The sequence below is a fragment of the Delphinus delphis genome, chromosome 16, assembly GCF_949987515.2.
Source record: "Delphinus delphis chromosome 16, mDelDel1.2, whole genome shotgun sequence".
Lineage (NCBI taxonomy): Eukaryota > Metazoa > Chordata > Mammalia > Artiodactyla > Delphinidae > Delphinus > Delphinus delphis.
In genome coordinates, this window is record NC_082698.1 from 30,023,924 (window position 1) to 30,051,455 (window position 27,532).

General features: G+C 43.3%; 1 protein-coding gene across 2 annotated transcripts; it reads right to left on the reverse strand.

Moving 5' to 3' along the window:
* Positions 1-2: 2 nt before the first annotated feature.
* PI4K2A (phosphatidylinositol 4-kinase type 2 alpha) lies at positions 3-26,874 on the reverse strand. Of its 2 annotated transcripts, none has more exons than XM_060034340.1 (9): positions 26,387-26,874; positions 19,320-19,520; positions 14,883-15,014; positions 14,363-14,516; positions 9,678-9,739; positions 7,886-7,985; positions 6,781-6,914; positions 6,219-6,278; positions 3-2,437 (listed from the first exon to the last, which is right to left on the reverse strand). In XM_060034340.1, exons 1-9 carry the CDS (start codon positions 26,819-26,821, stop codon positions 2,276-2,278), a joined length of 1,440 nt encoding a protein of 479 aa, XP_059890323.1. In that variant the 5' UTR covers positions 26,822-26,874; the 3' UTR covers positions 3-2,275. The 2 variants fall into 2 exon arrangements, with proteins under 2 accessions (XP_059890323.1, XP_059890324.1); XM_060034341.1 differs by lacking the exon at positions 3-2,437 and adding an exon at positions 2,458-3,828.
* Between the last annotated feature and the right edge of the window lie 658 nt (positions 26,875-27,532).

The window sequence follows — 27,532 nt, forward strand, 5'->3', positions numbered from 1 at the left end:
GGTCAGAATTGGACTTGTTATTCATACATCTGCATTGATTTAAATACATTACATACAATTTCTACAGTGCATTAGAACAGTACAGAGGCAGCAGCACTCTACAGCCCAGCCTCTACTCCCTGACACTGGGAGACAGGGCCTGTGGCTGGCAGAGGGCCGGGCGGTTCCTTGAGTGCCGCCCAGAAGCCTGCCCCGGCACTCTGGGCCCTAGCTCTCCCAAAGTCCACATTCAAGGCAACCTGAGTACAGGCTTCAAGGAGAACGGATGTGGGCCAGGAAAGGATGCCCCATACTCTTTGGCCTGCCAGGACTGGGACCAGCTCCCTCTTACATTGGACCCAATTTCCTTCTCATCCCAGAGCTTGTCTGCCTGAGGACAATGTGCAGATCTGCTCAGTGAGGGAAGCACCGGGCTCTTTAGACTGCTCAGGCTCTCTCAACACCCAGGTGGGGGCTTCACAAACACGTTTGCACACAGATGTCTGGAGAGTTAAACACACCTGGGTCCTCTCCGGCCTCTGGGAGCCCTGCTGCTCCCATGTTCTCGCAAAAATGATCCCTAAGGCCAAAGTCGGGGTCGGCTCAATGGGATTGTCAGGGCTGGGGCCGGTGGGGAGCTGTGCCTTGTCCACAGGGCATGCGTACCCAGCTCCAGAGACTTCCTGTCAGCGGGGTGGAAGCCCAGGATAAGCTGGCTCCTGGGGGCTGGACTGGAAGGTGCCCAGCCTGGCGCAGCTGACGAGAGAGCTGCACACCTCCTGCATGGCGGGAGCTAGGCAAGCAGAGGGAACACAGCCATAGTCCTTGCTCCCTTTCTTTGGTTGTTCTTCAAACCTTCGAGATAGTTTCTTTCCAAAGCTGATTGACCAATCGCAGGACGCCGGAAACTTGAAACGTCCAGTAGCACAGGGCTGCCCCACAGCCACGGGTGGCACCCTCTTTACTCCCCCCTGAGGCCATTCTTTGCTTTGGTGTAGAAAGGGCTCGGACAGCTGGTAAGGGGGACAGCTGAGGGAAGAGAGACATGGAAGCAAGAAGATGCACACTGGGTTGGGCAGCCACCGGGGGGCAGTGTGAAGGCCTCTCTCCTTAGGGCCCTGCCTTTCTCAAGAAGCCGTGGAAAAACTGGCCTGGAACAAGAAGTGGGGGAGCAAAGGGAAGCTGCCAACCAGGAGGCGGAACACAAGTCCTGTTACCTCCAGCAAGCAACAGTGGTAGCGGAAAAAGAAGTCCAAGGACCTAATATCCTGTCCTCTTATGTGCTGAGACCCACCCCAGAACCCTCATCGAGAGCCACTCCAGAACCCAGAACTGAAGCACTAACTCAAGAGTTGAGAACAAAACATCTAAAACAACAGGAACAAATTAGCAGACTGGGAGAGTTTGTTACCTTTGGCTACGGCCAAGGACTAAGGAAGCAAGGCTCGGATAAGTTCACCCATAGACCATTACAGTTCCCAGCATATACCCAGGTGGTATGGATCACATTTGCATGCTGGGGAGTCAACTTCCTCCCTCCTGCCTTTGCCTGAGTGACAAGCAACCTACAGGCCTAGACTAGAGGGGTTGGGTCCCCAGCAGGGAAGGGAGCAGAGGTGATCTATACCATCACTGTAAAACTGCTGGGAGTTCTAGAGCAAAAGTCTCCCCACTGTGAGAATCGTGTCTGGAGTCAGCCTATTGCACCAGTGGGAGGAGAAGGGGAAGAAGACTTGGCAGAAAACCAAAAGGAAGTGTGGCTTCTGTCTGTCCCAGCACTGCGAGTCACCTAGCTGCCTTGGTCCGTGGGGGTAAGGAACTGTGAGACACCTGGATGTCTGGGCCCATGCAAATTTAGGTCTGGATCAGAGGTTTTCTGCTATAAGAGGTTCTGGGATTCTGCCTGGGTTTTATATTTAAATTTGTATTTGCTTTTTTCTGATGCAGAATATAATGAGGAATAGCTACAGAGCAGGGTGTCAGGAAGGGAAGGGAGTTTCCCAGCCTTCCCCCAGGAGATGCTGGAAGGGAGATGCTCCTTCCCGGGCATCTGGACTACTTGCACGGAGCGCCAGCCCCCCCTACGCCAGCTCTCAGAAGGGCCCAACAGCACACACTGTCCTTCTGATTGTGCTTCTCCCCGTGCTTGGGAAAGCTCTGAGGGGGTGGTGAGCAGACAGGGAGGGCTCTTAAGGGCACTGCTCTCTGCCGGCTTCTCTGGCTCTTCCTGTAACCTGCTCCCCAGGCTTTCTCCCATGCCAAGTCTCAGACAATGTGCCTTTGTCTGCCTCTGGGGCTACCACCATGAAAAGAAGGGCTTCCGACTCTGAAAGCTCTGTGTGTAGGACTCGCTAGCAGATCGCTGGTGGGAACGGGCCGTCTCGACAATCACGGGTGGCATCTGGACGAGGTGCAGGGGACTCTTGTTGTCTTTCAGGGCCTGGGTCAGATTTAGGATCTGCAGTGGGAAAAATGAGATCAGTGAGGGCAAAGCCTAGGCATTCTGGTCTGCCTCTGAAGGGAGACCTGCAGATAGAGTGCTCCTATGAATCAAAACAAAAATAAACAATCCACTAATGGAAAATTGTACCAACAGGCTATTTACTAAAGTAAGAATGTAAGTGGGCAATATACAGAAAATGGAAACCTCTCTACTCATTGAAAAAATACAAATGAAAACAAATACCTCCTATTTTTTTGCCCTTCTAGTTAGTAAAGATACAGAAGACGACGATGACGACTCAGCTGGGGAGAGTTCAGAGACGTGGCTGTGGGACTGGATCGTGGGACAGTTTTTCAGAAAGGCAAGTGGAACATAAAGGCTTAAAAGTGAACAGGCCCTCTGACTCAGCAACTCCATTTTTAATGACTAAGGGAACAATCACTGACATGCACAAAACACTTAGTTTCAATCAATACAGTGCAGTATTGTTTGTAACAGTGAAAATGATATAAATACCTGAGAGTACGGGATCAGCTAATAAGGGATTAGAAACAAGCAGTTAAAAAATATATTCTCTTGGCATGGAAAACTGATCACAATGTCTTAGATGGAAAAGAAAGGAGATAAGGAACCAGTATTATAGTGTGTCTCCACCTTTATTTTCTTATCTACTTATCTACAGAGAAAAAATGTCTGGAAGTTGGCAGTGATTATCTCTGGGTCAAGGAAGGTGACCTAGGGATAGGGTGATTTTTGTTTATCCTTATTTTCTGATTTTCCTACAAAGACCATGTATTAAACAAAAAAAAGCCATTTCAGTTGAATTGTCCCTCTCATGCTGTCTTTTCATCATCTTTTTTTTAAATAAAACTTTTACTTTGGAATAATTTTATACTTACTGAAAAGTTACAAAGATAGTACAGACAGTTTCTATGTACCATTTATCCAATTTCTCCTAATTTTATCATCTTATATAACAGTGGTACATTTACCAAAACTAGGAAATCAACATTGGAACATTAGTATTAACCACACTCCAGGCTTAATTCGGATTTCATTAGCTTTTCCAGTACTGTTCTTTTTCTGTTCCAAGATGCCACAGTGCATTCAGCTCCTTTCCAGTTTTTGTCTGTATTTTACATGTATTTCAGATATGTGTCTAAAAGAACACATTTTCTTCCCCTTGTCAAAATCATAGTCACCACCATTTATCGTCTCTGGTAGGACAGTACAAAAGCTGAAGTTGTCCTATGACAGCCTTCTTTAAACCACTGGATGTTGAAGATTTTCACAGCCAGGCCAGACACATGGGAGGGGAAGCTAGGCGGCACCCCCATATCACACAGGCCTCAAGCCGTAAATATCCTTGGCCTACAAGTGCTGCCCCAAAAGAGGCAGAGATTCACCTGGAACAGAGGTCAGAAGTGAGAAGTTGATCCTACCAGTAATTAATTTCTTTTTTACTTCATTGTTTAGGTATTGCCAGCACACTACACTGCTTCGAAGAGCCTTGAGTACAAGATCAGGCCAGAGAACTAAAAGGAGCTTCAAATGGAATCAGAGTGAATTGTGCAGGAGACCCGCCCAACTTAAGAGACAGGAGTTCACACCTGCCCTGGCTGGGTCTCCCTGTGCTTTCTTTGGTTCTTTGGGTTAGAAGCCACCTTTCCAGCATGTTTAAAATGGGGTAAAATGTCAAACTGTCTACAACTTACTTTCAAAAGATTTGGCCAAAAACAAACAAACAAAATCTATCTATCTTGGGAGAGAGACAAATTATATAGATACATTAAAGAGAGAAATTATATAGATATATAGAGATAGATACTATTCAGATAGATAATATTTAGAGAAATAAGATAAAGCAAACGTGGCTAACTAAATGTAACAATTGGTGAAGTCTAGAAGACCCCACTCATTCTTTCAATTTTACTGAGGTTTGAAGTGTTTCAAATTAAAAAGTTGAAGAAAAATTTATAGCAGGCACATAATGCCAAAAAAGAAATACTGTCTTTGAAAATGTTATCTAAAGAAGCTTTCCCTCAGACTCTGCATTCTTTATCTAACTCCTGGTTAGAAGCCTTTATGGTGAGGAACAACTTCTATCCCCCAACTCCATCTCTCTAGGGGTTCCTCATTCTTCACCTTTGACTCTGGGCCATTGTACAGCCCACTCTGTGATTACAGCTCAGGTAGGTAGAAGGTGGTGCCTTCCTTTCACCTGCATGCTAGGAGGAGGAGCTGGACGCTCATGGAACCTTATGGTTTCAGAGGGAGGCACTCTAGGTTGTAAGATGCCACAGGCCCTCAAAGGACATTAAGAGCACAAGTTGGAAAGAAAGCTAAGATTGCACTCTCTCAATCCACGCCCCCACCCTGCCTTTTGCTACTCTAGATAATGGTCCTAACTAAATATCATGAGAGGAAGATTGCTATGATGTTGGCAAGACACTGGAGTTGGGAAGGGAGTAGAGAAGAAACTACAATAGGGACAGAGGTACAGCCTACATAAACTTGAGAAGTTTGTTCCTTTATGCTGAGTTCCATAATACCAGACTACATCACGTGGCTTTTAAGGTTTCTACAAATTCTGCCAGCCTAACTGGGCCCTTACATTATTTGGGAAATGTAGGAAGACCATGTTATGGTATTCAGGCAGCTATAATAACCGCAGCTCTTAAAACCCGTCTGTCCCATATCTAGAGAAGATGGGCTCGGTAAGCTCAAGAGTTGCTCTCACCAGAAGCCTTTTGCTAAATGGAAGAAAGAGGTAAATGTATAATTATGACCGAGAACACCCTCTTGTCCTTCAAAGATGTGAGAAGCTGTATACAAAGTCATAATCAAAATAGCTAACCCATATTGAGTACTTCAGTACACCAGCACTACTCCAACTGTTTTCAATGATTTATCTCATAATAACCCAACGAGGTAGGTGCTGTTATTAATCCCATGTTACAGATGGAGAAACTAAAAGAAGGAGAGATTAAGTAACTCAACCAAGACCTCATAGCTAGTAAATGGCGGAGCCAGGATTCAAACCAGGCACTCTGACCAGTTTGTGCCCTAACCACTAAGCCATCCCAGCTATCTTTAAGACTTCAAAGTGATAAGCAGAATGTCAGTGTCCTACAGAGTTTTTAGACAATTTTCAAGCTATTCTTTACTATGCTTTGGAAAGTCAACAACACCCTGGGGGTTTCCTTGGTTCTCTTTGAAGGTGAAGTGGAGAAAAAAGAAATAATATGGCTTGTAACTATAACAACAAAACTTATAACCATGACCAGCATCTGAGTGCTTACCATGTGCCAGGCATTGTTTTTACTAAACACTTGATACACATTATCTTATGTAATCCTCTGGCCAACTATGCAAAGTATGATTACTGTCCCATTTTATAAACAAGGAAGCAGAGACTCCTGCCCAAGGCCATAATGCTGGGAATGGTCAAGCAGCAGTCTGACTCCGGAGCCTAGCTCTTGACCACCAAGGCACATGGCTGCCTTGCACAACTTGAGGACACAGACCACCAGGTAAATTTACCAATGAACTATCCAGCAAGGGGCACAGAGCTAAGCACATAGTAAGTGCTTCACCAAGCACCAGATACCATGGAAGAGGTGGGAGATTTGGGATGGCTACCTTTCCCCCTCAGGTGTTAACGGAGAGTTACAAATATGTATGGCATAGACTAAAATGGGTTTAAAATACAAGCTTTACACATTTACTCAACATGAGCATAAAACGCTCTCAGAGAGATCCCAGGGATGACACCAGGAGGATGTCCCAGGCTTACCTGTCCCCGCATGACAGCAATCTGCTTATGGAACTGGCCCCTATCGAATCCAGGATCTTTCTGCAAAAGAAGGGCAGAAGGAGATGGAACCTGCATGAATCCCTCAGAAGAACCCGTTTTCCTCCCCCAGTTAGAAACTTTCTAATAAAGAGAACCTACATGAAGCTTCAGAGACTTAGTGAAATTAACCACCACCCCAAGAACTCCCTGTTTCACAGATGGGGAAATAGAGAACAAGTAACTATTTTGTCCTCAGTCTCATTATTAACTCTAGAGAACTCCAGGTGCTAGTGCTCCATTTGAAAATGAGAGCTCTGCAGATACACTGCAGCCACATGACACAAAGGACACAAACCAGTGTGATTCATCACAGCTGCCAATTTTTTTTCAAACCAACTCAAACCAGGTCTTGCTGTCCACAGGGGGGAATCTTGCTCTTCATTGGCTAACACAAGCCAGAAGGGTGTTTCCATTCTCTTTGGGCTTGTATCAGGACCAATTAGAAAAACCACTGGAATTCTTTCTTCTATATGGTTATAAGGCTGAGGTTCCCAGGGCTAACCTTGAAGAGTTCATATAGGTCCTCCTCCAAGTCCTTGACGAAGTTAGGGTCTGATATCTTTGGAAGAATCAGATCTTTGATCTCCTGAGAGAATGGGACTTTTGCCTGGGGCAACCAGGCCCAGTAAAAAGGATCTGAAAAGAGGAAAAGTCAAAAGCAAAGCTGGTGTTGAAAAAATCCCTGCCCATCTATGTCCTCCACCTATCAGAGCACTGGCAAAAGTAGGATACTGCTCTTATTAGAAACACAACAGAAAATAGAAGTTATAGGGGGGCTTCCCTGGTGGCGCAGTGGTTGAGAGTCCGCCTGCCGATGCAGGGGACATGAGTTCGTGCCCCAGTCCAGGAAGATCCCACATGCCACGGGAGCGGCTAGGCCTGTGAGCCATGGCTGCTGAGCCTGCGCGTCCGGAGCCTGTGCTCCGCAACTGGAGAGGCCACAACGGTGAGAGGCCCGCATACCGCAAAAAAAAAAAAAAGAAAAGTTATAGGGGCTGTTAACCCTAAAGGTTACACAGTAAGTGGAGAAACTGGGCTTCAAACCCAGGTCTGCCTAATCCCTGAGCCTGTGCTCTTTCCCAGACATTATATGACTTTCCAAGATGTAAGCCTATCTAGAAGCAATTACTTGCCACCGAAACATTGAGATGCTCCTTCTGAAAAGACAGACAAGTACTGCAAAGGGACTAGTGACCCTCTACTTGTATCTTTCCCTTTCTAAAGGTTTCTCAGTTATAATGGGGCAGGGGCTGGCTTCTAGGATGTCAACATGGAAGACAGAACACTGACAGCAGCTTGTATTTAGAAACACAAATAGAATAAATTATGATAAGACAGTCCTCAGAAAGAATAAGAAAAATGCAAAGCAGAGATGCGAAAACTCAACTCTGTGCTTCAAATGGGAATAATGTAAGGTAAAAATTATAATAGCTTACATTATGGAGTAGTTGCCATGTGCCAGCCATTGTGCTCAAGTGCATGAGCTGCATTATTTCATTAATTCTTAGAACAATCCTGTGATAGAGGAATTATTATCTTCATTGCACACATAAGAAAACTGAGACTGAGCAAGAAAAGAGCCAGACCATAGCGGTCTTGAGACTTACACGCCCTCCAGGAGTCAGGATGTTTCAGGGGGAAAGCCAGCCCATTGTCTATGGCAGCCACCTTGATAACAGGCTCCTTCACCACCACCCAGTCTGTGTCCTAAAGAGCAAGGGAAGATTAAATATTTATTGAGTCCCACCTGCCCCAGGCCCTTTAAAATAGCAGCAAAGCATCCCATCTCAACCTCCTCAGGCATCAGTCCTTACTCAACCTCTGAACTGGTTTCCATATTGTTACCTGACTTAATACATTTATGGCACTTTGATTGGGCTAATTCAAGCTTCCCGGAGTCCCTTTCTTATCTTAGAAAAGGTGCCCTTCCCCAAGAGTTGCCACAGTCCTTGGTAACATGGGAAATGACAATAACAAAAGATTACTATAAGCCATTCCTCCTAGGGAAAGGCAGTGAGAATCCTGCGAGTATAAAAAAAAGAAAGAAAAGTCAATTATCAGTCAGCCAAGGTCCTTTGGTGTGGACCTTGACTCAGATGCCACTTCAGTGGTGGTGACCACATTTTCTAGTAAGATAACGGAACCATGGACGATAACAGCTGGCTGCTCTTGCATAAGGGAGTCTGTTCCCCTGCTTCAGTGATACATTAAAAGGAAAAGGACCAGAGCTGAATGCAGAGAGAGCGGAGCAGACTGCCTGTGACAGCAGCCCATGTCAGACATTCCCACGACTGTCTACTTGGCTCCATGTTCAGGTTAACTAGTGCCACCACAGGAACAGGCATGTGGGTCCAGGATACCTGCATCAGAATCCTCTGGGATACCTTATTTAAGGTGTGAAATCCTCAGTTTTACCCCAGACCTAATGGAGGAAAGGCTTGTACTTATCTTACGGAAAAACCCGAGTGAACTTTTTGGCCAACCCAATAAAATCTGTACTTTTTTTTTTGGCCACTCTGCACAGTGTGTAGTATCTTAGTTTCCCAACCAGGGAGTGAACCCGCACCACTTGCACTGGAAGCACAGAGTCCTAACCACTGGACCGCCAGGGAAGTCCCCCGAATCTGTACTATTTTTAGTAAGCTCTTCAGGTGATTCTGATGTACAGAATTTGAGAACCACTATTACAAAAGGAAGTAAAAACACTACGAGGATGTGTTAACTAATCTTATTGTGGTAAACATTGTGCAATATATACATCAAATCATCACATTGTACATCTTAAACTTGCACAATATTATATGTCAAGCATATCTCAATAAAGCTGGAAGAAAAAAAAAACACTATAAAGAACAAAAGCCAACCTCACTCTCCTTCTCCAGGTAGCCTTCCTGCTAATTTTTTTAAATGTGCAGATTGAACAGGGATGGGGAAGTGTGGTGGAGTATAAAAGCAATGAGAGGGTAAAGAAAGTTGCAGGAAGCAGCTTTTTCTAAACTGATGTTCTGTGGTATTGTATTCTTGTGAGAAAAGTATTCCATGGTCAAAAGGTTTAGAAATCACTGAGCCAAACAAAATCACACAGGTGCACTAACGCACTATTTCTCAGACCTTTACTGTGCTACTATGCAGTGTGAATCTCCTAAAAAGGCACAAAGTATGTAATATGTTCCAAACTTATTTGTACTTTTCTTCAGTCTATCCCTATCATTAGCAGGATATTCCTTAAAAAACAAATTGAGAAAAGCTCTTCCAAATATTAACCTACCAATTTTAAAGACATGTGCTATCCTGATTCCTCTGAACTTATGTGACCTAAATATCACCCCACTACATGCTTTCATATTATGCATATACTACACCTCATCCTCTCCTTCAAGATATAGATCAACCACTTACCCGAGAGCTAGCACTATCCATTGGACAGTCATATTTAATCAGCCAGTTGTCATTGCCTCGATCTGTGAACAGAAATATGAAGTTAGTAGAAAAAACTGGGGTAGGGCTTCCCTGGTGGTGCAGTGGTTGAGAGTCCACCTGCCGATGCAGGGGACGCGGGTTCATGCCCCGGTCCGGGAGGATCCCACATGCCATGGAGCAGCTGGGCCCATGAGCCATGGCCGCTAAGCCTGTGCGTCCAGAGCCTGTGCTCCGCAATGGGAGAGGCCACAACAGTGAGATGCCCGTGTATCGCCAAAAAAAAAAAAAAAAAAAAAAAAAACTGGGGTGATTTTCACTTTCAGCAATGATGAACTAGATACTCTGGACACTTGGGGACCAATTATCCTACTAAGAACAACTACAAAAAACAGATAAAATATTTTTATTCTTATTTATTTATTTATTTATTTATGGGCCACGCCACATGGGATCTTAGTTCCCTGACCAGGGATTGAACCCACTCCCCCTGCAGTGGAAGCGTGGAGTTTTAACCACTGGACCGCCAGGGAAGTCCCTGGATAAAATATTTTTAAATCTCTTGAAGGCACTGGAGATTTTATAAGACCCTTAAGAGTTAAAGTGTCATGATCTGGGAGAAAAAGGTAATCCAGAGAGGGGAGTCCAGCATTCGTGACTTCTTTTCTCTTACAGCACCTGCTGACTTGGGAAGAGGTGGCTGCGAGGTAGAACAGTGTTCTAATAGTGCTGGGGACCCAGAGAGACAAAGTTGTAGCCTGATGATGGATAAGGTGGGAGAACCCTGATAAATCATCCATGCTTTTGGTTGAAACCTGAAAGGCTACAACCCTGGAAGTAAGCAGAATTTCCCAGCAATACCTGAAGTTAAAGTGATCCTGGGTTGCTGATGACCCTAGCTGCTTGCCAAAAGCAAACATCTCCTTCCAGACAGGATTTATACCAACATCTCAGGCCTCCAAATGTTTCTATAATTTCTGATATATGATATCTGACAATTAAAAATAACGAGGTATACAAAGAGACAACATGACACAAATAAAAACAAGAAAAACAAAAGAAAATTAAAAACAAATCTACAGGGGCCCCAAATAATGAACATATAGACTCTGAAATGTTCAAGGTAAAATCCTTAATATGGTTAAGAAGATAAAAGGCAAGATTAAGAACATCAGCAGAAAACAGGAATCTATAAAAAGAATCAAATAAAAATTCAAAAAATGAAAAATACAGTTAACAAAATTAAGAACTCAATAGATAAGTTTAATAGCAGATTGTGCTAAAGAAAGTAGTGATTTGAAAGACAGACCACAAGAAATAAACCAGAATAAAGCACCCAGGAAAAAAAGATATATACATGAATGTATATCTAACAACATATAATTTGGAGTCCCAGAAGGAACAGAGAGAAAAATGGGCAGAAGTAATATTTAAAGAGACAATAGCTGAGAATTTTCTAAAAGTGACAAAACGTATCAAACTATAGATTCAAGGAAGCCTGTATATACAAAGGAAAATATACCTAGGTATATCACAGTAAAAATGTTGAAAACCAAACACAGAGTAAATCTCAAAAAAATCTAGAGAAAAAGACAGATTACATTCGAAAAGGCAACAGTAATATGGACGACTTACTTCTCCACAGAAACCATGGGAGCAAGAAGATAACGGAATGTTTTTTAAATACTGCTAAAAGAAAATAATTGCCAATCCCAAATTCTATACCCAGCAAAAATATTCCTCAAAAATGAAGCTGAAATAAAGATATTTTCAGACAAACAAAAAATAGGAAATTAATCACCAGCAGACTAGTACCTCAAAATAATAAAAGTCATACATGAAAAACCCACAGCAAACATCATACTCAGTGGTGAAAAGACCAAAAGCTCTTCTTCTAAGATCCCGAACAAAGCAAAAATGCCCACTTTTACCATTTCTATTCAACATAGTACTGAAAGACCAGAGCATTATGCAAGAAAAAGAAATAAAAGGCATCCAAACTGGAAATAAAAAGGTAAAATTATCTCTGTTTGTAGATGATATGATCTTATATGTAGAAAACCCCAAAGATTCCACAAAAAACTGTTAGAACCAATAAATAAACTCAGGAAAAGTATCAGGATACCAAGTCAACCGCAAAAATCAGTTGTATTTCTATTCAATAACAATGAACAATTCAAAAAAGGAAATTAAGAAACAAATCCAGGGACTTCCCTGGTAGCGCAGTGGTTAAGAATCCGCCTGCCAATGCAGGGGACACAGGTTCAAGCCCTGGTCCGGGAAGATCCCACATGCTGCAGAGCAACTAAGCCCGTGCACCACAACTACTGAGCCTGCGCTCTAGAGCCCGCGAGCCACAACTACCAAGCCCACGCACCGCAACTAATGAAGCCTGCAAGCCTAGAGCCTGTGCTCCGCAACAAGAGGAGCTGCTGCAATGAAAAGGCCACATACTGCAATGAAGAATAGCCCCCACTCGCCGCAACTAGAGAAAGCCTGTGTGCAGCAATGAAGACCCAATGCAGCCAAAAACAAAAACAGAAAAAAAAGACTCTGTGCTCCCAATGCAGGGGGCCCAGATTCGATCTCTGGTCAGGGAACTAGATCCCGCACGCTGCAACTAAAAGATCCCACATGCTGCAACAAAGATCCCATGTGCCACAACTAAGAGCAACAAAGATCCCATGTGCCACAACTAAGACCCAGCGCAGCCAAATAAATAAATAATTATTTTAAAAAAGAAAGAAAGAAAGAGATCCATTTACAATAGCATCAAAAAGAATAAAATACTTAGAAATTAGTTTACCAAGGAGGTGAAAGACTTGCATAATGAACACTACAAAACATTGCTGAAAGAAATTAAAGAAGACATAAATAAATGGAAAGACACCCCATGTTCATAGAATGGAAGACTTAATATTGTTAAGACATCAATACTACTTGAAGTGAAGCAACCTAGAAATTTAATGCAATTCTATAAAAATCCCAATGATCTTTTTTGCAGAAATAGAAAAGCTCACCCTAAAATTCATATTGAATCTCAAGGGACCCCAAATAGCCAAAACAATCCAGAAAAGGATCAAAGTTGGAGGGCTCACATTTCCTCCAAAACTTTCAAACTTACTACAAAACTTACTACGAAGCTATAGTAATCAAAACAGTGTGGTACTGGCATAAAGACAGACCAATGGACTAGAATAGAGACTCTAGAAATAAACCTTTGCATTTATGATCAAACAATTTTTGACAAGGATAGGAAGACCATTCAATAAGGAAAAGACCATATTTTCAACAAATGGTGCTGGGAAAACTGGATATCTATATACACAAGAATGAAGCTGGATCCTTACCTAACACCATATACAAAAATTAACTCAAAATGGATTCATGACCTAAATCTAAGACCTAAAACTATAAAATTCATAGAAGAAAACATAGGGCAAAGCTTCATGACATTGGATTTGGCAGTGATTTCTTAGATATGACACGAAAGGCATAGATTAAAAAAAGGAAAAATAATACTTCATGAAAAATTTTCAATTAATTGCATCAAAAGACACTATCAACAGAACAAAAAGGCAACCCATAGAATGGGAAGAAATAGTTGCAAGTCATGTATCTGATAAGGGATTAATATCCAGAATATATAAAGAACTCCTACAACTCAACAAAAATAAAACAACCCAATTCAAAGATGGGCAAAGGACTTGAACAGACATTTCTCCAAAGAAGAAATGCAAATGGCCAAAAAGCACATGAAAAGATGTTCAAGATCACTAATCATTAGGGAAATGCAAATCAAAACTACAATGAGATACCACCTCATACCTATTAGGATGGCTACTATCAAAAAAACAGAAAATAACAAGTGATGGTGAAGATGTGGACAAATTGGAACTCTTGTGCACTGCTGATGGGAATGTAAAATGGTGCACCTGCTATGGAAAACAGTATGGCGGTTCCTAAAAAAATTCTCAACATAGAATTACCATATGATACAGCAATTCCACTTCTGGGTATACACTCAAAAGAACAGAAAGCAGGGTTTCAAAGATATTTGTACACCCACGTTCATAGCAGAATTATTCACAATAGCTAAAACGTGGAAGCAACCACGAAGCAAGTTTCTGTAGACAGATTAATGGATGAGTGAAATGTGGTATATACACACAATGGACTAGTATTCAGCCTTAAAAAGGAAAGAAATTCTGACACAGCCTACAATATGAATGAACTTTGAGGACATTATGCTAAGTGAATAAGCCAGCCAGAGAATGAAAATGCTGTATAAGTCCACTTAGATGAGGTATTTAAAGACAAAACTGTCCTGTGATAGGCCGGGCTACCATGAATGACTAGAGATCAAGGATAAGAGGACTCTTCACGTTGCTTTGGAAGAGCCAAAGTGTCTTCTGTCTAGGACCGGGAAAGAGGCAAAGATAAAACATAAATACTCACTACTCCTGATAACTACACATGATGTGCCTGAACAAGGCTTGTCTAGGAAAAGTATTTTCAAGACCCTCTCCAAATGTGCATAACCCTTATGTCTTAGACTAAACTCATCCTGATAGGGTACTCTGATACTAAGCTCTGCAAGCCTCCAGGCCTCCCCCGTGCCTCATCACAGTCTGGCACAGGGCACAGGACCACCCACAGCTGCTCACCAGTGTTGCGGATGATGTAATCCAGCACCACTAACCGCTCAAACTGTAGCAGTAGTTGCCGGTTAGTGTTCTCAGGGAGAGGTTCTGCTTCAAAACGACGTAGCCAGTAGTCTGCATCTTTGTACCCTTCAACAAAGAGCTGGAATGAACCAACCTGCAATCAAAAAGGAAGAATAAAGGTATTTCCTTACAGCCCAAGTGCAAAGATCCCAGGAGTAAGCCAGGTACCCACTAAGGCCCTGTGGAGTTTATATCAGGAAAGGGTTGTGACAGTAATTGCTCATCCAAATTCAAGAAGCCCAGCTAAATGGTCCAGAGGAGTAAAGTGAGAAAGTGAGGGTCTCTTTGGAGAATTATTCCTCAAACCTTAGGCCCTTAACAGAAATGAGCAAGACAGAAGCCTCCCGGCAGACTATTCAAAAGTCCATAGGTAAGTCTGTTGACACCTTGCTTCATCACTTGGATGATTATGCCACTATAAATCATCACCTTTGGTAAGCCACCTAGGCGCAGTCTATACCTTTGGCGGTAGCCCGATGCGGTTAAACCGCTGTCCAACTTTTGGCACTTTTTCCAGCGCAAGCCGCTTGCCCCTGGACTTCACTCGGTCAATGGCACTATAGTTGAAGGTCTCACTGGCCAGGTATACTACCTACAGTGGAAATAGAAGAGACACCTAGGTTAGAGTCAAATTTAAGGAACTATACCACTATGGCAGAGAATAGCTAGATGCTCACCAATACTGTTCCTCTTCCGCACATAGAAGGAATGCATTTCTCAGCCTTTCTAGCTGCCAGAATAGAGTATATGACTAGTTCAGGCCAAGAGAATGTTGACAAAGTGATGTATGCCCACTACTTCCAGGCCTGGCCCCTAAAATTTCCCATGATCTTTAGCTCACGTTCCCCAATCTGTGCAGCTGGAAATGAAGGGCTCTGAGCTGGCAAAACCACATCATGGAAAGATCCCAGATCTCTTGCCGCTACCTGGAGTGACATGGGATCTAGGAGAGCTGCCTAATTAGCATGGGTCTTGATGTGAGCAAGAAATAAACTCCTACTGTGTTAAACCACTGCAATTCAGGGGTTGTTACAGCAGCTAGCATGAATTACCCTGACCACTACAGCTACCTCCTGGGTTAGGAGAAGATGGCCCAGTGCCTATTTTCTCTCCAAATAAAAACAAATTGCAATTTATTCTATACCCTTTTATTTCCTGTTGAACTCTGTACTACGTACAATTATTTACATTCAAAAATTAAACAAATATTAAAATTGGTTTTAATTTTTAGTGAGTTGCTATATATTTACATAGACTGTATCTAGAATATTACACAAGAAACTAGTAATAACAGCTGCCTCTGAGGAAGGAAACCAAGTGGATGGAAGACGGGTGGGAGAGAGGCTGAATTACTTTTCTTTGTTTACTCTACTGTAATTTTTGCACTAGATGCATGCATAACCTATTCAAAAAAATTTTTTTAATAGGCCACCAATATTACACATGATTGTCAAACTGCAGTGATATCACTGTAATCCATAATCCATATGTGTGTCCATTATCACACTGTCTCGTGATTATCCATTTGTATACCTAACTTGTTTCTTAAGACTAAAGAAATGTGGGGTGGATGAGAACATCTTATTTACATTAGCATCCCTAGTACCTAACACAGTGCCTGGCACATGCTCATTTATTAAGTGAATGAATGAATGAGTTACGAGCTTCTTTCAGAGATAGCTATAAGTGAGTTTTACCATATAAATACCTAAAATCAAATTTATAAGAAAATTCTTCCTTTTCCTAAGCCTTGAAAAATTCATTACAAATAACTAATTATTTTGCCCCCGAAATCTCAGAGACAGCATAAAATAATTCCCTTCCTCCCATCCATCCATCCATCCATCCAGTTTTAACAGAGTACCTAAAACGGATGTGCAAAGTACTGTAGGTTAGCACTCTCTGCCTTACAAATCTGGAAACACAGGCACAGGAATAAAGGGGAAAAAAGGCTTTCCTAAGACTACCTTGCCAGCTTCCATGGTGAAAACACTGGCTCTCAAGCCATAAACCACCTTTCCCCCCATGAGATTTATTTTCGATCAATTTTTGTAACAAACCACTCTTTCCCTGTGACTAATGAAACTATCACAACCTGAAACCTTGCAGGAACAGAGAGCAGAGATAGTGATCGAGTGAGAATTACAGCCTTACTGCTTGAAGCTCCATCTCAGCGTGAGCCCCGTTTCCATAGTGACAGATGCTCTGATCAACTGGATAGAATCCTATCACAAGGGTGGGGACGGAGGGAGGGGAGAGATTTCCTCTTACTATTGTCCAACAGCTGTAATGTAAAGCTTGCAAATATATGTGGGTTTCTTTGGCTTGTTTGTTTTGTTTTAGCATTATTTATTTATTTATTTATTTATTTTTGGCTGCATTGGGGGGTCTTCGTTGCTGTGCATGGACTTTCTCTAGTTGCGTTGAGCGGGGGCTACTCTCCACTGTGGTGCATGGGATTCTCAGTGCAGTGGCTTCTCTTGTTGCGGCTTCTCTTGCTGCAGAGCATGGGCTCTAGGAGCGCAGGCTCAGTAGTTGTAGCTCGTGGGCTCTAGAGCACAGGCTTAGTAGTTGTGGCACACGGGCTTAGCTGCTCCGCGGCATGTGGGATCTTCCCGGACCAGGGCTCGAACCTGTGTCCCCTGCATTGGCAGGCAGATTCTTAACCACTGCGCCACCAGGAAAGCCTCACACAAATGTATGTTAAGCTTGCAAAGTTCTGTCTCATCTCAGTCTCATGGAAGACAAGTGTTTTTGTTGTTGATTTTTTGATGTAAAGGATCCTCAGTCCTCATTAAGGTTCTCTAACAGGGAAAGAGGAAGCCCAGAGATAGGGAAGAAAGGGATTATGTGACATTAATGATTAGAATAGTCATAAAAATACCACAGGCAAAGATGTATGGAGTGTTTACACTGTGCCAGCTGCTGGGCTACATGTTCAACATGGATTAACTTGTGCAATCTTCATAGCCACTCTCTAAAGTAGGACCTCTTTCTGTCCCTATTTTTATAGTGAGGAGACTGAATGGGCAGGGCATGTGGGGGTGACTTGCCCAAGGGTCACCCAGTGAAGCGCTGCAGCACCAGAATTTGGACTTAAGCCCTCTGGTTCTTAGGCACTGCACTCGAGAAGCACAGGCAAAGCAGACAGGCACAGGGCATGGGTGGTCTGCTATTTACCTAGCAGAGAAAGGAAATTACAGTGATATGCAAGGAGTACTTAGAAGCATTTCTAGAGTCTAAGAGGGGCCTAGTAGGAGGATTTCAGGTTAGGCAGGAGATCTTAGGAGCTTTAATTATCATACAAGATGTTCAATGTGCCGTTTAACTATACGCACACAGAGAGAACTAAGTATAAAGGGAAGGAATGAGCTGCACAAGGCCAGGCAGTGACTTAGGTGTCAGATGGGAGCTACAAGCCCGGAACTACAATCAAACATTCTCTCCATTGGCCTGAGGTTGGGGGATCTCTGTTACTGTTTTTTCATGGTTTGCTATCTATCCACTGATTCCGCTGGTACTTAAGGAATGCTTACTGTAAGTATAGTACTTTGCTAGGTGCTGAGAATGAGAGGAGGAAATTTCAAGAAGTGGTCCCTGACTTCTACAACCTTAACAAATTAGTTGGCTTATTTGAAGTTTGGTGGCAAAGGAGCAGACACAGTTAAACATCCACAACAATCACATTTTCTTCTAACATACCCTGGGAAAACAGAAAAAACAGATTTGAAGGGAAGCTCCTGTCTGCTGATCAGGCTCTTTGCCCACAGCCTGCTATCTAAACCGGCAAAGAAAACCTTAAGCAGGGGTTTTTAATCTAGATCCTATGAGTCAAAGGGTAGACTTCAACTTGTCTATGAACCATCCTCCTGAAATTATATGCAATAATTGAAAATATATGTATTTTTTGTGGGAACAAGATTTATAGCTTTTATCAGATTTTCAAAGAGGATTAAGACCCAGAGATACAAAGATGCCCCTGCAGCCTTAAAGCATCAGATCAGAGTTCCCCCTTAAATTGTTACTAAATCTCAGGGAGCCACATACTAAATGAGTGACGACGTGTCCTTAGATGTTCATATGCTGACAAGCAGATTTCTTCCCCTCAGAACCCTTGGAAGGTTTCATGAGACACCCTGTAGTACAGGGGTTCTTAACCTAGTGTCAGTAAACTTCCTGAAATTGTATGCAATAAATTCTATATTAAAGCATGTTTTTGCAAGAGGCGAGGGGGCGAGGGGGCGGGGGGCGGGTATGGTCCAAACCCTTCAATAGAACCTCAGCTAAGTCTATAACACATACAAGGTATGTACAAATCCATTCTAAGTGTGGAATTGCCTGGATCTGGGAACCCGATTTTGTTATGTTCAGACAAGTACCAGAATTCCATAGCATAAAGATGGGTGAGGAGAATTCCATGTCAGTTCCCTGTAGGTGTTCAGGCCAGACCTTTACTCTAACCCTCAGCCAATCCTAGAGTCCTCCTTGGCATAACTTGCATTAGTGCTTAGCTGACATCAGCTAGTCCATTCTAGACTGTATCTAAATCCTGGAATAGCTCAGAAATCTAACAGAGTAAGCTACAAAAGTAGCTAGGTTTCTAACCAGCTTGGGGTTACCTGGGATCCAAAGACCCAGGGAGTCCATACATGTGCATCAGGTCAGTGAACTTCCTGAAACTGTGTGCAGAAAATTTATGTGTATCCTTCTCAGGATAGCTTTCATCGCATGATCAAACCATGAGCTGAAACCTACCACCCCCACCAAAAAAAAGGGCTGAGAACCCTAGACTCAGGGCACAAATAGCTGTCACTAGATCTAGCAGTCCCACTAACACGTAGCAGGGCTTAGGTCCAGGAAAACTCTGGCCAGGCAGTAAGGCTTCCTGGAGACTAACCTTTGTACGCGGTACAATGTTGAGTTCCAGTTTTTGGTCCACCAGGCTGGCCCCTGCCTCTGAGAGATAGCCCTGGTTGAGGACAAGGCAGTCACGGCCAAAGCAGCAGGGACAGCACAGCTTTTGCAGCCACTTGGTCCACTTAGGATTAAGATGCCCGTATGGCTCTTCATTCTTGGGTTTGAAAACAGCAATGATTTTCTACAGAGACAAAAGAAAAAGAGGATGTTAAAGGCAAGTTGATTAAAGTAGCTCACAGTCCAGGTCAGCAGGAATCTAGAAAGAAATGAGAGGGCATAGGCAGACAATCCCTATGTACAGTTAGATACTGGCTTCTCCCCCAGCTTGTAAGGGGAAGACACCAGCTCACATGAGCAGCTGAGAAACCCCCTGCCAGAAAGGGCTGAGGCCAGAGAAGATGCCAAGTCTGGTATATACGGTACAACAGATTCTAACACCATCAAACCCCAACTTCTAAGGTACACTCATACATGCTGTTGTTCTGCATCAATTATGGAAAGACTCAAAAAAGTATCAGCTGAAAGGAAATTAGTAAGGTCTTATAGAATGAGGTTAAGAAAGTTCTTTCATCAATGGTAGTTTCCTCTATCGGCCTTACTATTCCACACCCACCCCCTCCGCGTGTTAACAAACCTTAAAAAAGTTTAGGAATGACAAACTAAGAAAGCAATGGAAGAGAAAAATCACAGCAGGAAAAAGGATCTGCTACCTGGTTAGAATGGGTTTCTTTTAAGTAATTCTGATAGGCAAGAGATCAGGACATGAGAGGCCACAAAGATTAAGATCCATCTTCTCTGGCAGACAGTAACTTAATCCTCAAAGATCCTTGGACCTATGGGATGCTGCTGCAATCTAGAAACTAAGGCCTTCCCTCCTGAAGGTTTCTTCCCCAAGCCAGTCAGCCCTCTGAGGTGGTTTTATATTTATGTCATTCCTTCCAGTCCCCAAGCTGGTACTTTCAAAGGAAGAAAAGTAAAGTAAATATGCTATTCAAGTGATTCATCTTTATATCATATGACTCTCCCTCTCCCCTCACCCCATAGCCAACTCAAGCTAGTCTAGGTCATAAGTCATTTGCCTGTGGGTGTCACTTCCTGAATGGCTGGTCACAGCAAAAAACACAAATCCACCTGACTGCATTAAGTACTCGTATTAGGAACTGGCTAGGCACATGTCTAAAACAATAACTGGTCAATCTTGAGGACAGTCCCTTCAAGAAGCCTTGCAAGGATTTGAGAGGGCAAGAGAAATACAGAACTTTCCTCCTCCAAAAGAATCAATTTATTCTTAACGATAAACAAACTTACTTATTCACCAGAAAAAGTCAAATGCATATATTCATATTCTAAGTCTTCAGAATTACATTCTTATCTAAAGTGGCTAGGAAGAGGCCTATTTTAGCAATCGTCCTCTCTGTCTCTGTACCCCTGGAACCCTGGGCTCTGAATCACACAGCAGCAGTAGTAAGTGGCTTACCATACAGAGAATGACTGATGACTCCAATGTAACTCTCTGGAACCTGGGCAGTGAAACCACAGTACAACTTGAGGCCCATCCCAGAACCCACCAGTCAGTTCAACTGAGGCACAATGTGGAGTTCTGCAACCTGGTCCCCAATGAAAGGGAAACCAAGACATTCCTACTATTAGTGAGGCTGAAAAATAACAGGGCTAAGGCTTAAATACTTCCACTTAAAGAAAGCAGAACTTGGGAATTCCCTGGCAATCCAGGGGTTAGGACTCTGCACTTCCACTGCAGGGGGCACAGGTCTGATCCCTGGTCGGGAAACTAAGGTCCCAAAAGCCACACGGTGCAGCCAGAAAAAAAAAAAAAGAAAGAAAAGAAAAGAAAGCAGAACTTGAAGGCCAACATTGCAGCCAAGCATCTTTTATAGACTGACCTCTCAAACTTCTCAATTTCCTTCCACCAAAAGGAGAATCAGAAAGCATTTTGTTGACTCTAAAAGCATTAGTAATCATGGTTCTCTCAGTATTACAAGGGTTTCATTAGATAATAATGCCTGGAATGGACAAATAGGGGAATGGTAGGGTGGGAAGGATGGAGGAACAGAAGGACATTCAGACAGAAGGGGAGACAAGTGCCTTTCAGGACTAAGCGTTGCCTCAGTTCAATTCAATTCTGCCAACATTTGCTCAGTACCTAGTTCTTATAAGACAGTGCATCAGCACTCTGTGGGTTTCCTAGACAGACACATAAAGCAGCCTCTGGCCTAATTTCCAAAGCTAATGTTAACGTCAAATAATCAACTGTGTTACAGAATACTCAAGAATAGTCTCCTAATTCATAGAAAACAAATTCTAAAGCCACCCACCAATATTTGGTTGAGAAAGAAAATAACTACTGCCTAATTTGTTTCACCAACCTTTCTCTTCTTTAATATACTTTCAATTCCTTTATTACATTTAGGAGAAAGCTTCAGTTTGATGTCAATATTTTAAAAACACCCTCCCTTAACACCCACTTACTAAAACCCCTTTTAATAAAGGGGTTAAGGTGCAGGTAGCTCAAGTAGCAGCAATCCATGAACTTGGGGATAAAAACAGCACTGCACAAGGAAGCAAGGGGCCACTCGCTGGCTGCTGCCAGACCCGCAACCAGTTACTGAAACCTGGAACCCAAAAGGGGTTCCTATACCTATGCAGCAGCCCCACGGAGGAGGGTCTATGCTGTGCTAAAATCTAACACAGTTCAAGCACATCACTCATACTATGCAGTGAAATATGCAAAAATAACGCATAATAAACGGTTTTTTTTAAGTTTGGTAAACACAAAGTGGACGGTTCTCAAACTTTTTGGTTTCAAGGCCCCTTTAAACTCTTAAAAACTATTAAAGACCCCAAAAGCTTTTATATACATGGGTAAAATCTATATTTGCTGTACTAGAAATTAAAACTAAAATGTTAAAACTATTTATTAATTCACCTAATCATAAAAATAAGCCTATTACATGTTAACATAAGTGACATGTTTTTATGAGAAATAACTATATTTTAAAAAACATTTAGTGAGAAGACTGGCATTGTTTTACATTTTGCAAATCTCTAATGTTTGGCTCAATAAAAGACAACTGTATTCTCACATCTTCTTTAAAATTCAATCTGTTTCAATATCATACATCATGCGACCTCTGGAAATCTCTGCTGTACACTCATAAGGAAATGAAAGTGAAAAAGGCAAGTCTGTATTCTGTAGAGGTTGGATGGAAACAGCATTCTTTGACTTAGCTATTTAGGTAGAGAAGCCTTATTTACATGTTAACTTTTACAAAAGAGAGGGATGTACTACTCCAAATATATGAGATCCTGAAAGAAGATGGGCTGTAAGTAGAATGTAATAAAAGAGATTCAGCCTGTATTTATTTTCCTATCCACTGCCATCGACCCAACCTGCCTCATCCATTACAACTTGTAGCCTGGGACAGCTCCCTATAACAGATGGTAGATGATGCTTAAAAATCTCCAGAACTACACCTATATATGGTATACAAACATGACTGTGTCTTAACATTTTAGTAATAAATAAGTTACTCTGTTTGAGATCTTTATTCTTTATTTGGCTATTAGTGTCATTCTCAACCGAATGTTAGGACATCAAAATTTCCTGTAGGGCACAGGTGGTTAGAAGAAACACATTCAATATTACAACATAATTTTATATTTGAAAAATGGAAAATAATACTGTACTGTTTTCATGACAAACTCTTGGTGAATGAAGTATTTTTAAAAGGTTGAAAATTACTGATAAAAGGCCAAGCTCCTAGAACATGTGAGCAGTACCTGTAGAATTGTGTCGCAAACACCAATGAGCATTATCTAATGAATTACTATTCTCAATATGAAAGGATCATCTCAGAATTATACTACTTTTGCTTTATTCAGTGCCACATATCCAAGAAAGCCTAATCCAGAGGTCAGTGGGCATGTAACTTAAAAACGAAACAAAACACTCTGAACTCCTGCTAAGCACCAGGAATTAGGCCAGGGGCTTTCATGTGTGGTATCTCATTTACTCCTCCCAATAAACTAGTCAATCACATGCTGTTCTATATTTTGGCAACATGAACACCTAGAATTACTAGCCTCTCAAAACAGAAAATTCTCAAAAAATACTTTCGTAGATGATTGAGCATGAGACCTGAAGCACAAGGATGTATGTAGATGAGGAGGGTAATATGAGCACTCTACCATGACTCCTGATCTAGCATTTTCCATCTTACTGTTCCAGGTCCCTTACTTGCTCATCCTGAGGAAGGAACCACCCTACAATGGGAAATGGAATCAGGGCTGTTATCTTTAAGAACTTTTCAGACTGTCCAGCTGCAAAGTACCTGTGGCAGAAACTGCTGGTTCCCCCAATCTCTGTTCCCTCTTCTTCCTTGGACACAGGTCCCTGATTTTTAGCTGGGCAAAATAAAGACTACAGTTCCCAGCCACTACTGCAGCTAAGTTCTGGACGATGGAATGTAAGGAGAAGAGTCTGGTGCAACTTCTAGGAAACGTCCTACAGGGAAAGGGCATCCTCTCCCTCTTCCTCTCCCTCTCCTTCTTCCAACTGGCTGAAAAGCAGGCAAGATGTCTGCAGTTTGAGCAGCCATCTTGGATCACGCAGTGGAAGCCACATGCTAGGGATGGCTGACCAGCCGGACGGTCGGATGCATATTGTTCATACTGCATCCATGATAAAGGAAAATGCCATCCCAGCTCTGAGCAGTCTGTAGACTTCTTTTAGGAGAGTCAAATGTACTTTTATTCAAGTTATTATTATTTTAAATTTTCTGTCACACACAACCAAATTTAGTCTTAACCAATATGGTAGCTGAAAAGAGAAACCAGAGATTCAGATGACTAACTCTGAGGCAGCAGGACATAGTAGTTAGGAGCATGAACTCTGGAGCCAGTCTGCCTGGGTCTGAATCCTGCCTCCTACTTAACAGCTGTGACACCCTGGGCAAATTAGGTATACTGTGTGCCTCAGTGTCATCATCTGTGGGGGCAATAATAGTACCTACCTCTGAAGGTGTTATGAGTATTAAGTGAATTATTATTTGTAAAGCATTTTAAATAGTACCTGGCATACAGTAAATGCTATCTACGTATTTTTAAATAAAATAGTTAAACACATTTGCAGCAGGGCCAAAGATGACAAAACTAACTACAGTGGGTCTGTGGTCCAGTATAACCCACCATAGCAGTTAGGAAGTGATCCTCTGCTCTGAACCACATTTTCCTCAGTGTGAACAGGATGGTTACACTAATAAGTTTTATCCAGTCATATGTGTCTTGACCTCCCCTCTAAGAAAGGACAGTGGCCAGGAAATTTGAGAGACTAAGATCCTGCAAATCACCAAGAAGCATACCCATAGTGTGTCATTCTCTGTGGCCTATGTACTGAGGTGGTAGTACTTTACCTGCCAGGTAGAATTGAGAGATCATATTACTCCCACCTGTCAGAGCACCAGAACACTTCTCTGCTGACCTGACACACTTCCAGTGTTACAGTGGAGCTGTAACAGTGTCATGAAAGAAAAACAAAAACCTTCCTCCTGCTTCTATACCTAACAAAGATAATCTTAGCCCATTCTTACATCAGCCAACAAGCAAACAACTACAAAATAAAATAAAATCCATTCATATCTTAGATCTCACTCTGGTTCCTAAATAAAAAAGATGAAAACATCTTGCTAACATTTAAACCTCAGGACACCCACCTTTCTTTTCTTCTGCAAGTGACGGTTCCTGTTTGAGCTTTCGATTTAACTCACTGCTCCCTTATTTGAAAGACTTACTACTCTCAAAGCTTTCCCCTGTCTCAGTTTATGTTAACTGATTTGATGGCAGAATTGCTCTCTGGTTCTTGGTGATAATTCAGGGACAACAACTTCTGGGGAATTAACTGAATCCTTCAATGAACCTAACCAAGAGCTACAAGTCACAGTCCATCCTGGCCACTCAGCACTCCTGCCAAAAGAACACACCACCCATCTCAAGAGTTCACACAAGAGAGATGCAGAGAAAATGTGAGGGAGCTCTGATACCCATCATTTTAATAAGCATAACAATAATACATTTTCCCAATAAACCATTCTGGTCCATCTGAGAACTTTAACAGGGAAGATTTGATTTTTTTTTTTGACTCATTGATATTCCAAAGATACCTCTAGTTTGATCTAAATGCCTTAAATTCTCCTATGGTTATCAAAAGAATAAAGGTCACTTTTCAGCCGCCCTGGTCACTCCATACCCCATCCCATCCCCCTTTAAACACATACAAGGGGCAAAATAAAGGTCAAACAAACATTCCGCCTTTGTTAAAAAAGCAAACTGCTGACAGTCCTGGGTGAGAAATGAAAGTAAAAAGTAGCTGACAGTCCCATGTTTCTCAAACTTCACATTCTAAACTGAGGAGCCACAAGAAGGATTTGAACAATTTCCCAGAAGTGAGCAATAACCAGGACAAATGAAACTGATGAGTCCACCCACTCTTACAACAAACGTCTGCCAATAAGGGGCCTGGGTTGGTGGCAGGAGACGTCCCCACAACAGAGAAGGCTGGGAATGAACCCTCAGAGCCCCTGATGGGTCACCCGTCCTCCTCAATGAACAGCGACAACACTGGTTCAGTCCAAAAAGAGAGGACGGGCTCAAAGCTCAAAACAGTACGTCAGTGGCCGAATGAGGAACCTACTAGAAAGCAGCATCTCCCCGCGCGTCTCTGTCCAGAGGCCGACTGCCCCATCACACCGCAGGGCCCCTCGCCTGTATCTGGTCAATTTCCTCTTTTCATTCTCCGCTCACTCTTCCCCTACCAAATAAGTTCTGATTTATTTCTTCATTCCGGACAGCTTATCCGTCTCCAGTCCTCAGTAGAATTCCAAAATCCTGTCAAGGGGCTCTGCACTGTGAAGTTTCTCCATTTCTTAGCCTTTCAAACCCCCGTTCTCCCTCTGGCTGTGCGAACCCTCAAACTTCCCCGGACAGGCCCACCCTCCCCGATGCCGGCGGTCGCGGTCCCCAGCCCGCTCTCACCCCCTGAGGGTCCTTGACGAAGTAGCTTCCGCTGGAGCCCTGGTAGATGCGCTCGGGGAAGATGCAACGCTCGATGGCCACCTCGGCCTGCCGCACCACCGCCTCGAACTCGGGGTCCTCCGGGAACTCGTTCCGCTCGCGGTGGGCCTGCGCGGCGTGCGCGGCCGCCGCAGCCTGGGCGGCCAGGGCTTGGGCCTGCGCCGCCACGGTTTGGGTTTGACACTGGGCCGCCGCGCCCCGGGCCCGATCCAGCAGTGGCTGCCGCTCCCGGTCGTGGCCTGGCGAGCCCTGCGGAGAGGGGGCCGGGCCGGCCACCGCCGCCACGCGGACCGCGCCTCCCGGCACCTGCGGAAAGTGAGCGGCCGAGGCGGACGGAAAGGTGTAGTCCGGAGGTTGGGCCCGCTCAGGGGACACGAGTGGACTAGTCTCGTCCATCCCTCAGGCCGCGGGCTCCAGGACCCGGTGCGCTTCACACAGCTGAGATCCCGGCTGGGACCAATCCGCGAAACCCCCAACCCTCCCCGGGCCAACCAGGTCCCGACGCCTCTTTGGCCCCGCCCCTACCTTCCCTGTTTACTTGGCGACGAGTAGACACGACCCCTCGCGGGCGAACGGTAGCCAATCAGAAACTATGCCGACGCAATAGCGTCCTCAGCACTTTTCGCTGATCACTTTCTGTGAAGACTGCGCATGCTCCAGGAGCCAGCCCCGGGTCAGACACTCCTTCTGCTCTTACCAGCCCAGCCCCGCCCTTAGATTCCGATTGCTGGCCCTTGTTTGGAAGTTTACAATAAAGCAGCCAAGCTCCTCAGTCACACATCCTAGTGCTGTATATATGTCATTCCTAATCTCCCAATTCGTCCCACCCTCTCCTTCTCCCCCTGTGTCCTCATGTCCATTCTCTACGTCTGCGTCTCTGTTCCTGCCCTGCAAATAGGTTTATCTGTACCATTTTTCTAGATTCCACATATACGTGTTAATATATGATATTTGTTTTTCTCTTTCTGGCTTACGAAAGCACGGAGTCAAACTCTGGACCGCCAGAGAGGTCCTACATCATTGATCTTATAGGACTATATATTTGGTCAATCATTTCAAGTCAGCTAATCATCATTAATTTTATCAGAGGCTCAGTCACACATTTGG